The sequence below is a fragment of the Vigna angularis genome, chromosome 2 (genome assembly GCF_016808095.1).
Source record: "Vigna angularis cultivar LongXiaoDou No.4 chromosome 2, ASM1680809v1, whole genome shotgun sequence".
NCBI lineage: Eukaryota > Viridiplantae > Streptophyta > Magnoliopsida > Fabales > Fabaceae > Vigna > Vigna angularis.
In genome coordinates, this window is record NC_068971.1 from 11,066,107 (window position 1) to 11,079,290 (window position 13,184).

The 13,184-nt window shown below is 34.4% G+C and overlaps 1 protein-coding gene across 3 annotated transcripts; it reads left to right on the forward strand.

The window, feature by feature from the left end:
- The first annotated feature begins 8,161 nt into the window (after positions 1-8,161).
- Positions 8,162-12,620, forward strand: LOC108328291 (cysteine-rich receptor-like protein kinase 7). 3 transcript variants are annotated; one of them, XM_052873932.1, is made up of 7 exons: positions 8,162-9,744; positions 10,822-10,959; positions 11,039-11,160; positions 11,234-11,444; positions 11,565-11,802; positions 11,952-12,039; positions 12,162-12,620. In XM_052873932.1, exons 1-7 carry the CDS (start codon positions 8,184-8,186, stop codon positions 12,489-12,491), a joined length of 2,688 nt encoding a protein of 895 aa, XP_052729892.1. In that variant the 5' UTR covers positions 8,162-8,183; the 3' UTR covers positions 12,492-12,620. The 3 variants fall into 3 exon arrangements, with proteins under 3 accessions (XP_052729892.1, XP_052729893.1, XP_017417625.2); XM_052873933.1 differs by having other exon boundaries at positions 8,163-9,744; positions 11,733-11,802; positions 11,889-12,039; XM_017562136.2 differs by having other exon boundaries at positions 8,164-9,744; positions 11,889-12,039.
- Positions 12,621-13,184: the final 564 nt, after the last annotated feature.

Genomic DNA, 13,184 nt, shown 5'->3' on the forward strand with positions numbered 1-13,184 from the left:
CTGCAGATGTCACCTTCAATGAGTCTTCCTTTTATTTTAATGATCATTCTTCTTCTGATATGTCTCATTCTAATACTATCAATATTCCTGTTGTTTGTGATCCTCCAATTGTGCCTAGTTCACCAGGTGTTTCTCAACAACCACCAAGTGACTCAATTGAAGTGCCAACTACCTTGTCTCCTCTGGCTCTGACAACTGAGTCTACCCTTCCAATTGCCCTTCAAAAATGTATACATTCTACCCGTAATCCCTCTCCACATTATCTTGCTTTAAGTTATCATAGATTGTCGTCACCTTTTTATACTTGACTTTCTTCTATTTCTTCTGTGACAATTCCAAAATCTATTACTGATGCCTTAGCCCATCCTGGTTGGCGTTAGGCCATGCTAGATGAACTAAGTGCTCTTCAGCATAGTGGAACTTGGGAGCTTGTCATTACCATCTGGGAAATCTGTTGTTGGTTGCAGTTGAGTTTTTGCTATCAAAGTTGGTCCTGATGGAACTATTGATCGCCTCAAAGCTCGTCTTGTGGCCAAAAGTTACACTCAAATTTTTGGTTTGGATTATGGTGATACTTTTTCTCCAGTGGCAAAGATGGCATCTATTCGTTTATTTATAGCCATGGCGGCTCTTCAACAATGGTCTCTTTATCAATTGGATGTCAAAAATGCATTTCTTAACGGAGATTTGCAAGAAGAGATTTATATGGAGCAACCTCCAGGATTTGTTGCTCAAGGGGAGTCTTCTGGGTTGATATGTCATCTTCGCAAATCCTTATATGGCCTAAAACAATCTCCTAGGGCCTGGTTTGGAAAATTTAGTAATGTTATTCAACAATTTGGTATGACTCGGTGTGAGGCAGATCATTCAGTCTTTTGCCGTCACTCAAGTGTTGGATTTATCTACTTGGTAGTATATGTTGATGACATTGTTCTTACAGGCAGTGATAGTCATGGCATCTCTGAGATGAAACAACATCTTTGCAATCATTTTCAGACCAAAGATCTTGGAAAACTTAGATATTTCTTGGATATTGAAGTGGCACAATCTAATGATGGTATTGTTATATCTCAAAGGAAATATGCACTAGATATTTTGGAGGAAACTGGGTTGATGAATTCAAAACCTGCGGACACACCCATGGATCCTAATACTAAACTTCTACCAAAATAGGGGGAGCCTATGTCAGATCCCGAGAAATATAGAAGACTAGTTGGAAAATTGAATTATCTTATAGTTACTCGTCTTGATATTTCCTTTGCAGTTAGTGTGGTAAGCCAATTCCTTAATTCCTCATGTGAAGATCATTGGAATGCAGTTATTCGTATATTAAAGTACATTAAAGGATCTCCTGGAAAAGGGTTGTTATATGGTTCTAGTAACCATACAAGAGTTGATAGCGTCCTCCTCGAGATAGATTGGGCCAAAGCGCGAAGATGAAGCTATGAAGGTGGAATTTGGGTGAAAGCTGTGGATATGGTGGTGGGCTCACAATTTTGGTGAGGTTTTGGTGAGTCTTTGTGGTAGGATGGAGGTGTTTGATGGATCTCCGGAGAGGTTGGGCCAACTCTAGAGTGGGGTGGTTAGAGGAACCTCATGGGATGCTCTAGCCTTGACTTGAGACAAGATATGTTTGCACACATTTTGGCATAATAACATTCAAATTCATCAAGTGATTTTACAAGGAAGGAGACCCTTCTATTTATAGAGAAAGGTGTCTCCAAAGTAGACAAGAAACCTTAAAATTATCCACTCTTAAAGAGACATGTGACAATCCTCTTTTACAAAGTTTCTCCACTCTTAGAGTGCCATGTGGCAATCCACTTTTGTAAAGTCTTCTCCACTCTTAGAATACCATGTGGCAATCCACTTTTGCAAAGTTCCTCCACTTTTGCAAAGTTCCTCCACTCTTAAAGTGCCATGTGACAATCCACTTTTGCAAAGTTTTTCCACTCTTAGAGTGATATGTGGCAATCCACTTTAGGAAGAGTTTCTCCACTTAAAAAATGACACATGACCACTTCCTCTTTAAGAAAACTCTTCACTAAGAGCTTGCCATGTGGCCATCATGTCTCATGGTGGGACACACTCTTTTAAAATAAGATTACAAACCATACAATACTTGGCCCTTAATACAAGGCCTAAAATTAAATCCTATACTACTTGGGAGTATGTATTTTCTGTTCAGGGTATGTATTTTCTGTGGGAGTTTTTGAACTCCTCCTTGAGTGGCTCCTACTCCTACTTTTCTTTATCTCTTCTTGGACCTTTTCTTGTTTTTGGGCTAGAACTCTAAGCTCTTCTTCTAAAGTTTCAAGATATTATTCTCTTTCAGCTCTTTCTTTTTCTTTCAAAATGGATTCTTGTTTTTGCCAAAATTTTAGTGATTTTAGTTCCTTGGCCATTTGTTCTAAATTTGGTTGGGCCTCTTCACTATAATCACTATCAATTTGGTAAGAACGTTCCTTAGACATTCTTAAAAAAAAATTCAAAATATGTAATGCACACACAAACTTGTATTTCAAAAGTAAATTCCTTAAGAGATTTAAGGAGGCAAAATAATCTCAAGTTCACTTTCAGGAAAGAGAGGAGAATCACTAAGGATCACTTAAAATCCAAGTCTTTCCTAGCCAAAGTTTACCTCAATTTCTCTTGCACCAAACTTCTCAAATGTAATTAGGTTTGATACACAAGTGGACACACAATAAATTATAAGCAGTTAAAGACAATAATTAAACTAGACTATGCGGCCTAATGGTAAAGTTAGAAGGCACTTTGGAACCTTCAAACTTTAACCAACTAAAAACGTTTTCAATATGGTTTACAAGTCTGTGTTAGGATATGGGATTGAGTATCAAAGACTACCCCAAGACACCTAACAAGGTTATGAGTTACAAATCCAAAAGCAATACAATTTTACAATTCAAAAATGCGTAATACAAATAAATAATGTGTGTTCCTCTCTAAAGTGTTTCACTCCTTTTCTTCTTGTCTCTTCCTCAAGGTTTCAAGTTCCAAAGAGGTCTCCGATCACCCAATATACTATGTCCAATTTCGTTTTTCCTCTAAAGAATATCCTACACCAAATATCAAACCAAATCCGAAAGGTAGAAATCCAAAGAGAAGGCAAATAAAGGCCCAAATTGAACAATAACTCTTCAAAAGGAGTTATGTTGAGACAAAACAGAGAGTAATGAACAAGACAATCAAGAAAATAAAGCTTAAGAACAAAGGTTAGGCACTCAAAAGAATTACCTAGAGAAAGGCACTAGAATAGATGAACAAAACCAAAAACAATTAGAATAGAGAATGATTACTTCTTATCTTCACAAACACTGAGCTAAGGATGCATTGTGGGTAGAGACAATATTTTTTTCAAAGGTGTCATGTCCAAGTTTCATATCCAAGGGTCATGTCCAAGTGTCATGTCAAGGTATTATGTCCAAGTATCATCTCCAAGTGTCATGGTAAAGTCTCATGTCAAAATCTCAAGTCAAAGTAACTTTTGGCTTTTCACTTTTGCTTTTACTTTTACTTTTTTTTTTTGCTTTTACTTTGACTATTTTTTTAACTTTTTTTTACACTTTTGTTTTTCACCACAAACTAGATCTGGACAATTTGTTTTGGTAGCTCAAAGTTCATGACTCATAAAATGGAAGAAATCTTACTAGAATAAAAAATAGAGCATGAAACTCAAAGAAACACAAGAGAAACTTAACTTTAAGAACTTGACAATGATCTAATGACAAGCATGAACTCAAATATGAAAGGAAAAAATACTCAAATGGATGTATATAGTGTAATTTTGAAATCCTAGTGGGACATATTTTTTTGTGATTTTTGCAAAGCCCAAACTAAGAGAAAATGACATAAAAATGACTACACATGACTCTAGACAACATGGATGGAATTAAAAATAAAAAAATAACCCAAAAATGACATTAAAACAGAACCAAATATATGAAGAAAGACTCAAAAAAATATAAAAGCACACCACAACACATGTATATGGAAACTTAGTGTTAAAAACCGAATGGTTCCGCAGAAGAACAAACTAGAACCATAAAACAACATGTATGGATGTAAACAATGGAAGACAATAAAGAACAACACAAGAACAACAACAAAAATACAAAGATAGGTAAAGGACCAAGATACTTAGCTCTTGTAGAACTAAAGCTCTTGATACCAAATGATAACGTCCTCCTCGAGCTAGGTTGGGCCAAAGCGCGAAGATGAAGCTATGGAGGTGGAATTTGGGCGGAAGCTAAGGATATGGTGGTGGGCTCACAATTTTGGTGAGGTTTGGTGAGTCTTTGTGGTAGGATGGAGGTGTTTGATGGATCTCCGGAGAGGTTAGGCCAACTCTAGAGTAGGGTGGTTAGAGGAACCTCATGGGATGCTCTAGCCTTGACTTGAGACAAGATATGTTTGCACACATTTTGGCATAATAACATTCAAATTCATCAAGTGATTTTACAAGGAAGGAGACCCTTCTATTTATAGAGAAAGGTGTCTCCAAAGTAGATAAGAAACCTTAAAATTATCCACTCTTAAAGAGACATGTGACAATCCTCTTTTACAAAGTTTCTCCACTCTTAGAGTGCCATGTGGCAATCCACTTTTATAAAGTCTTCTCCACTCTTAGAGTACCATGTGGCAATCCACTTTTGCAAAGTTCCTCCACTTTTGCAAAGTTCCTCCACTTTTGCAAAGTTCCTCCATTCTTAAAGTGCCATGTGACAATCCACTTTTGCAAAGTTTTTCCACTCTTAGAGTGACATGTGGCAATCCACTTTAGGAAGAGTTTCTCCACTTAAAAAATGACACATGACCACTTCCTCTTTAAGAAAACTCTTCACTAAGAGCTTGCCATGTGGCCATCATGTCTCATGGTGGGACACACTCTTTTAAAATAAGATTACAAACCATACAATACTTGGCCCTTAATACAAGGCCTAAAATTAAATCCTATACTACTTGACCCTTAATACAAGGTCTAAAATACACATAATTTTACCAAGAACATGTTGATGGCTCATGATGATAAGAGCTCGGACCCACCTTCCATAGATGAATCCAACTCTTCTTAATTGTGCTTAGCCATGGCTAGGGCATATGCCATCAAGAGTGGTTTATTATTCTGATGTTGATTGGGAAGGATCTCCTTCTGATAGAAGATCTACATCCGGATATTGTATCTCCATTGGTGATAATTTGATATCTTGGAAAAGCAAGAAATAGAGTGTTGTGGCAAGATCTAGTGCAGAAGCAGAATATAGAGCTATGGCTTCAACCACTTCTGAACTTGTTTGGTTTAAGCAATTGCTTAGAGAGTTACAATTTGGAGATGTCACGCAAATGACGCTTATATGTGACAATCAGGCTGCTCTTCATATTAGTTATAATCTTGTTTTTCATGAGAGGACCAAACACATTGAAATTGATTGTCATTTCATTCGAGAGAAGATTGTATCTAGAGATATCAAGACTGAATTCGTCAATTCAAGTGATCAATTAACAAATATTTTCACCAAGTCTTTACGGGGACCGAGAATTGATTATATTTGTAATAAGCTTGGAACATACGATTTGTATGCACCAGCTTGAGGGGGAGTGTTAGATATATTATCTTTATTTTATATTTATCTTTTATCTTTTATCTTTTATCTTTATCTTTTATTTTTTAGTTAGTTTGTTATTATTTCTTATTTGTACTTTGGGCTTATCCCATATTTCTTCTATTATAAATAGAGAACCCTATGTGTGTATTTAACACAAGGGAGATTAATCCAATACATACTTTTTCACTATATTCAACATAGGAAACAATAAAAATAATAAGCAGATAATAACATAAGAAAAAAAATTGATGGATTTGCCCATTTACTCTCTTTTAAATAAGAAACCACTAGGTTTCTTCTTCTCAAACAAAGGGGAGCAGCCTAATGGCCACTACCTCCTCCGACAACCCCTGCACTCTCTATGACCTGCCACCACCTCCTTTAATCACTCTATTTTGTCAATGTCGCAATTGAGGCGACCATTGCTGCTCTGGCCGCACTATCAGCGGTGCCACCATTCTTTCCAACTTCACCGTCGTCGCCATGCCTTCTACCTTGCTTTTCTCCCTACAGCGCGTCCAACTGGTGGAAATAAGGGCACGTTTTCGAATCTTCCAGTCTCCGCTTGTTGCTTTCCTTCACTTTCTTGAAGTACTTGTTGATGTTCTCCCACTTCTCTTTGCACCTTTTCGCCTTTCGGTTGTACCCAGCTTCCTCATCGAGGATGAGATCTCCTCCCCTAGAGGACCCTTTGGTCCGTTCTCCTGATACTTTGCATCCATGTTCGTTTGGAGCGGCAGAAGGTGGCCTACTCGGTGAGGAATGAGACAACTTTTCTTATTCTGATTTGAAGAAGAAACCCTAAAAAGGATCTGTATTCTGATTTGAAAAAAAAAACCCTAAAAAGGGATTTGGGCTTGACCCAATTTTATAGTAGATTGAACAGAAAAGAAAGCCTAATTGAAAAGTTAGAAAAAAAAACTAAAGGATAAAATTGTAATTTCATTTTTTTAATGGGTGGCGGATACTCGAGGGTACAGATAGTGTGATACCCGAACTCGACCCGTTAACAAGCGGGTATTAAAATACTTGCTACCCACTACCTGCGGGTACCTCTTACCTGCGGGTATTAAATACCCGTAGCGGATTTTATCCGCATGTATTCGTGGGCACGAGTTTTTTTGTCATCCTAAACACATCTAGACGATCTTATCTTAAGTTATATATCTCGAGCGTGAGACTACAATGGTGTGATAATGACTGATAACAAATGGAACAATATATCTAACAAACAAAAGATATTATTATGTTAAGTTTTAACTCAACTCTATAAAACTGATTTGTAAAGTGATATTTATATATATATATATATATATATATATATATATATATATATATATATATATATAAAATTAATTTTATCTCTAACACGAGACTTCAACATCCAAATTATATAAACAAAACTTGATTTACCATTAATTTTGCAACCTCTAGATTGTGGAACAAGTAGTTAGGAAAATACTGAGGAAAAGTAAAGGTAAACATTAGTCTATTTCTTTAGCTACATCCTGAAAGACTTTGACGCCTTAGTGGGTGAGAGAGGGTCATTCATTGCATGCTTAAAGACTAAGACCTAATTTCCACATGATCAAAAAAGGCATAATGCTGACATTGTATTTAATAATTATTAGTAAAATTTATAAATTTATAAATATTTAAATGATTTTAATGTTAAAATATTTTAAAACGAGAAAACTAATATAAAAAAATTAGTACAAAATATTTAATTTTCAATTTTTTTTATATTAATAATTTAATAAATGTTTTTTAATATATTTTAATTTGGAGCTAAATTTATTTTATTACATCAAATAAGTTAATTATAAAATTTTCACTTATTTCCTTAAATTTAAACTCGCTTCTAATTTCTTTTTATTCTTTTCTTTCTTCTAATCAATCCAAGAAAGTATATTGGAATCATATGAACACTTATCTCCATTGGAAAAGTCACCTTGACCCACCGAAAAAAACTATTCATGTGGTACACACTACTTGTTAGCAAAAATATTGCCACATCATAATCCTGGTGTTTGTGGCTTAGTTAATTGCAGTTTCTCTTGCCACTGTCATACACCCTAACTAACAGAACAAAAAAATTAAATTAAACAAAATTTATCACAATAAAAATTACATTGAAGATATTAAAAAAAAAAAATCTCATGTTAAATAAAATGGATGAAAATAGATGTTTACACACCTAAATTTTTTACATTTATTTAATACTATTTATACTTATGTTTTAGTCTCTTTTTTTCTTAGAAAACTACAAATATTTACATTTTTATTTCTATTTTATCCTTATTTTTTAGTTAAATGAATGTAATAGTGTATTATTCTTTCACAAAAAAGAGACATGGAATTGTAACGCGTGGGTACTAGTTTCTCCAACTTTGTCTTTCTTCCTTGACTTGCTTCCCCATCACTCACGGCTACGTCTCTTAATATAAAAATGATTGAATTAACTTACGCGGAAGATGACTTTGATACTATTCAAACATTTTTCTTTCAAAAATAAAGCGTCTAATAAATATTAAAGTTATATCTTATTTTCCATTATCTATGAACAGTATGAGAGTGTTGTGGAAGATGAACAGAAGCATGGTCTGGAATCTCTTCAAGCTCATATTCCTTTGGATTACCTTCTTCAATCTCGCAACTCGTCAAGCAACGGCTGCTGTTCAGCTTAATCGATATTGCAGTGAAGAAAGAAACAATGACAACAGCACCTCTCAGGCGAACCTCAGGACCCTCCTCTCTTCCTTATCTTCCAATGCCAGCGCCAAGGGATTCTACATCAACACAGTCCCTGACACAGACTCCTTTGACAGTGACACGGTATATGGTCTTTTCATGTGCAGGGGTGATCTTCTCGCCTGCGAAGATTGCGTTGCAGACGCAACCCAGAGTCTGTCTTCAGACACAAACTGTTCCCTGTCCAAATCTAGTGTGATTTGGTACGACGAATGCATGGTTCGGTATTCCGACCACTCTTTCTTCTCCACTATGAACACAACTCCCGGATATTACATTTGCAATGTGGCCAATATCTCCTCCGACCCATCAAGATTCATGAGTTTGTTGGACGACACCATGAAACAAACTGCAAAAGAAGCATCCGGTTCTAGTAACAGGTATTTCGCAAAGCAAGAAAACTTAGCGGAAGCTCAGACTCTTTACTGTCTAGCTCAGTGCACACAAGACCTTTCACTCCAACAATGCTTAGACTGTCTTTATTCAGCAATACCTAATATTCCATACTGGTGTGACGGAAAGCAAGGAGGAAGAGGTCTGCTTCCCAGTTGTAACATCAGGTATGAATTGTACCCTTTCTACCGCGTTACCGATGAGGGACCAAAAGGACCCGTCCCAGAAACAAATTATACAAACAGAGATTCTGAATATTCAGAAGATCCTGGCTATATTTCTCACAACTGCTCAAACAAAAAACTTGAAGCTGATTTCCAATCAAACCTCCGAACCCTCCTCTTTGACTTGTCTTCCAACGCCACCACCTCTAGATATGGATTCCAGACGCATGAGGGAACGGCATATGGTCTCTTCAGGTGCCGTATGGACATTCACCCTCACCTCTGTGAACAATGCATAAAAAACGCAAGGGACAAAATAACCTCCGACTGTGGTTTGGCTTCTGCGGAGGCTGTAATATGGTACAATCACTGCTGGCTTCGCTATTCCGACAGAAATTTCTTCTCCGCCGTCGAAACAAGTCCGAGATTCGGGAATCTGAATATCAGCAACACCAGTCCGATACAGTCTTCTGTTGCTTATGAATTATCGACGCAGTTAGCTAAGGTTGCCTACATGACAGGAGACACTGAAAACAAATTCCTGACAGATGAATCTCTGAGATTGAATAATGAGCAAAGAGTGTTTATTCTTGGTCAATGCTCATCGGATCTATCAAGCACTGGTTGCAGTGGGTGCCTCAGTGGTATGATTGGAACGGCAATTCCGTGGAGCAGTTTGGGAAGCGTGGGTGGACGGGTTCTGTATCCGAGCTGTATTCTTCGCTTTGAATTGTTCCGGTTTTACAATCTCACGCCTACCACACCATCTCCTCCTCCTCCCTCACCATCTGCTCCTCCTCCTTCCTCACCAGGTTTTTCTATTTCTATTCACTATGATTCCCATGCTAATAAAAGGAAGGACAATGATAGCAGAAGATACTAAATGATGAGTGGTATGTTTTTATGAAAACACACGTTTTAAATGTCATTATGAAAATTTGGAATTGGAGATAGATTCATTTTATAATCTCAACAATTATATGTAAAATAAAAGATAAAAAATATGAGACCAAACTAGATTCGTGTCAAAGAATTCAATCTAAGAAACTCGCCACAAGAAACTAACAAAATTTGAAGTGAGGGAGGTTGTATCTATTACAAAAAATTCCAAACACAAACATGTAGGTGAAATATATATCAAATTAAAGAAATCCTACTCATTATATATTCTTACGTTAATCAAACAATCAACACAACAACTACCTTCACAAAATATATTTGAAACTTTGAAGTCTAAAGCCCAACACACAACATTTTAAAATTGAAGAATGCTTGACAAACTAGGAATGATTCACATTCCAACCAAAGTTTGTCTTGAAAGGTTTCAACAAATGAGCTAAGAATCGACGTATGTAAAATACTTCTAAATATAATCTCCACTAATTGCTTCCTTTGGTCAATATGTATGTAGTAGCTGTCTAATCTACACCTATTTCGACTGTCAAATTTATGTTATAGAATTTTAAAATAATTAAGTACATTAAATCAATCACTATGAATTATTCTTTTTAGAGAAATTATTTACCATAATAAGTTTATAATATGCACAACATTTTGGAAAGGCATAAACCTTATGAAAACTTGTTACAAAAGGATAAGACCATATGAAAATTTACTATTATTAACATTAACATATTTTTTTCAATACTTAATTTTCTAATCTGGGATAACATTTTTATTTGTGATCTTCACACGTTGGAATATGAGGTCTGTTGCTTTTCTTTACAATATTATAAACCTTGCATCAAATTATCTGTGTTTTTAGCATACTGTGTGCTTCGAATTAAGGTTGGTTTTCTTCACCAATATTTTTTCTAGTTTATAAAAATTAGTCTTTTTTTATATCAATTTACTACACTTATTGGCATGTACGTTTCTGCGTTATGCAGGTGAAAGTCAATCAAGAACAATTATCTTGATCATTATTACTTCCAGCATAATTGTATCAGGAATGCTTTTCACCTTTTGGTATTATTTGATACGAAGAAAGATCAGAAAAAATAAAAGAACTATTCTTCAAGAGAATTGTGAGTATGATTTTTTTTACTACCTTTTTAATAAAATAGTTTTGAAACATAGTTTAAAAATTGATATATTTTTATTTAGTTGGACAAGAAATTTCAACTATAGAATCTCTGCAATTCAATCTACCAATAATTGAAGCAGCAACAAATAACTTCTCACATGACAACAAAATCGGAAAAGGTGGATTTGGAGAAGTTTACAAGGTAGAAAAAACATTTTAAATTTTATTTCTTATATGTTTCTATCTTTTTAATAAATACTTATTTATATTTTTAGGGTATTCTTTATGATGGACAATCCATTGCTGTAAAGAGACTTTCAAGAAATTCTAGACAAGGCATACAAGAGTTTAAAAATGAGATTCTACTAATAGCCAAACTTCAACATAGAAATTTGGTGGCTTTCATAGGATTTTGTCTTGATGAACAAGAAAAAATACTTATTTATGAATATGTGCCAAACAAGAGTCTAGACTACTTCTTATTTGGTAAGATGCTTTATACCTATTTTATTTTTCTTCATTTAGTATTAATTAATTATGTATTTATGATGTTTAATGTATTGTTTCTTAAACCAATTCAAGAAACTTACCATTTTTTTTCTATAGATACTAAACAAGAAAAAGTTTTAAGTTGGAGTGAGCGTCACAAAATCATAGTTGGAATTGCTCAAGGAATTGTATATTTGCATGAACATTCTCGACTTAAAGTTATACATCGTGATCTTAAACCTAGTAATGTACTACTGGATGAAAATATGAATCCCAAAATTTCAGATTTTGGACTTGCTAGAATTGTTGAAATAGATCAAGAAGAGGAAAGTACAAATAGAATTATTGGCACATAGTAAGTTTTTTATACTCTTTCTTACACTTTTCATCCTTTGAATAATACTTTTAAGATTACTTTTTACCTTTTTTTTTATTATGCAGTGGCTATATGTCTCCAGAGTATGCTATGTTTGGACACTTTTCTGAGAAATCTGATGTTTACAGTTTTGGTGTTATGATTCTAGAGATTATAAGTGGAAAAAAGAATAAAGGTTCACATGAATCTCGCATTGCTGACAGTCTTATAAAATTTGTGAGTACTAAAATTTTGCTATTTATCTTACGTAATCATTATTCATGGGTAATGTGTAGAGAAAATAATTATTAGAAATATGAAAGTGTAATGACACATGCAAGTTTAAAAATTTGTTATAGGTTTGGAGACACCAGAAGGATGAAACAACATTGAACACATTAGATTCAAAATTAAGAGAAAATTATTCTAACATTGAAGTCATGAGATGCATTCAAATTGGTATATTATGTGTTCAAGAAGATCCAGATGCTAGACCTACAATGGTAGAAATTGTTTCATATCTTAGAAGTCACACAATTGAGTTGCCGCCTCCACAAGAACCAACATTTCACTTGAGTCGTAAAATAAATCCAATTGCTGCACATGAATCAAGTTCAGGCCAAGATGGCAGCAACTCCATACCATATTCTATCAATGCCTTATCTATAAGTGAATTTTATCCTCGCTAGTTCACTTTTTTATATACTATTTATTTATGTTTTAATATATTTTAATATATGCCACATTGTTTAAACTATGACGTTTGTTTTGTGACGTGTGCAAGACTTTTCCACTTAATTTAGAATACTTCAACTTTATGTCTTTTGTAAATTTCTTTATTAATTTGTTTTATGTTGACATATGACATGTTTTATGTTTTATTATTTAAGTGACAAAATTCGTTGTGTTTAAAAACAGTACAAATATAGAAAACCTATAGCAAGTAATGGATTTTTGTTTCGATTTTTAAGATATTAGGTTAAAAATTGATGAACAATTTGATAGAAAATAAATTGAATTTGGACTGCAAAAAAAAAACAACATTGTGATTTATGAAGTAATGAATACAATCAAAACCTAATTGTAATTTTCATCTACTAGTTGTTTACAAGAAGGTGATGTAATATAAATATGCAATAAAGTGTCATCCTAATGAATTTGAACCAAAATACGGTGATTACAAATGCATGACCTTCTTAATAAGAATTTCATGTTTTTCTCAGTTGCTAACACTTAAGACAAATTTTCTATTAAGGCATTTTCATTCCCAATTACTTCTGCAAGTAAGTCTAGCTTAATTGTAAGTTTATCTAATTGCACATCCGTAATCATCAACGTTTTTCTTTTTGAGTACATGACGAAGACGTTTCACCACATGAAAC

What these genes read in the sequence shown, in the direction of transcription:
- LOC108328291 (XM_017562136.2), top strand. Translation starts at nt 8,184, where the DNA reads ATGAACAGTATGAGAGTGTTGTGGAAGATGAACAGAAGCATGGTCTGG. An exon ending in TCTAGACTACTTCTTATTTG is followed by an intron (nt 11,445 to 11,564) that starts GTAAGATGCTTT and finishes TTTTTTCTATAG; the next exon opens with ATACTAAACAAGAAAAAGTT. An exon ending in AATAGAATTATTGGCACATA is followed by an intron (nt 11,803 to 11,888) that starts GTAAGTTTTTTA and finishes TTTATTATGCAG; the next exon opens with TGGCTATATGTCTCCAGAGT.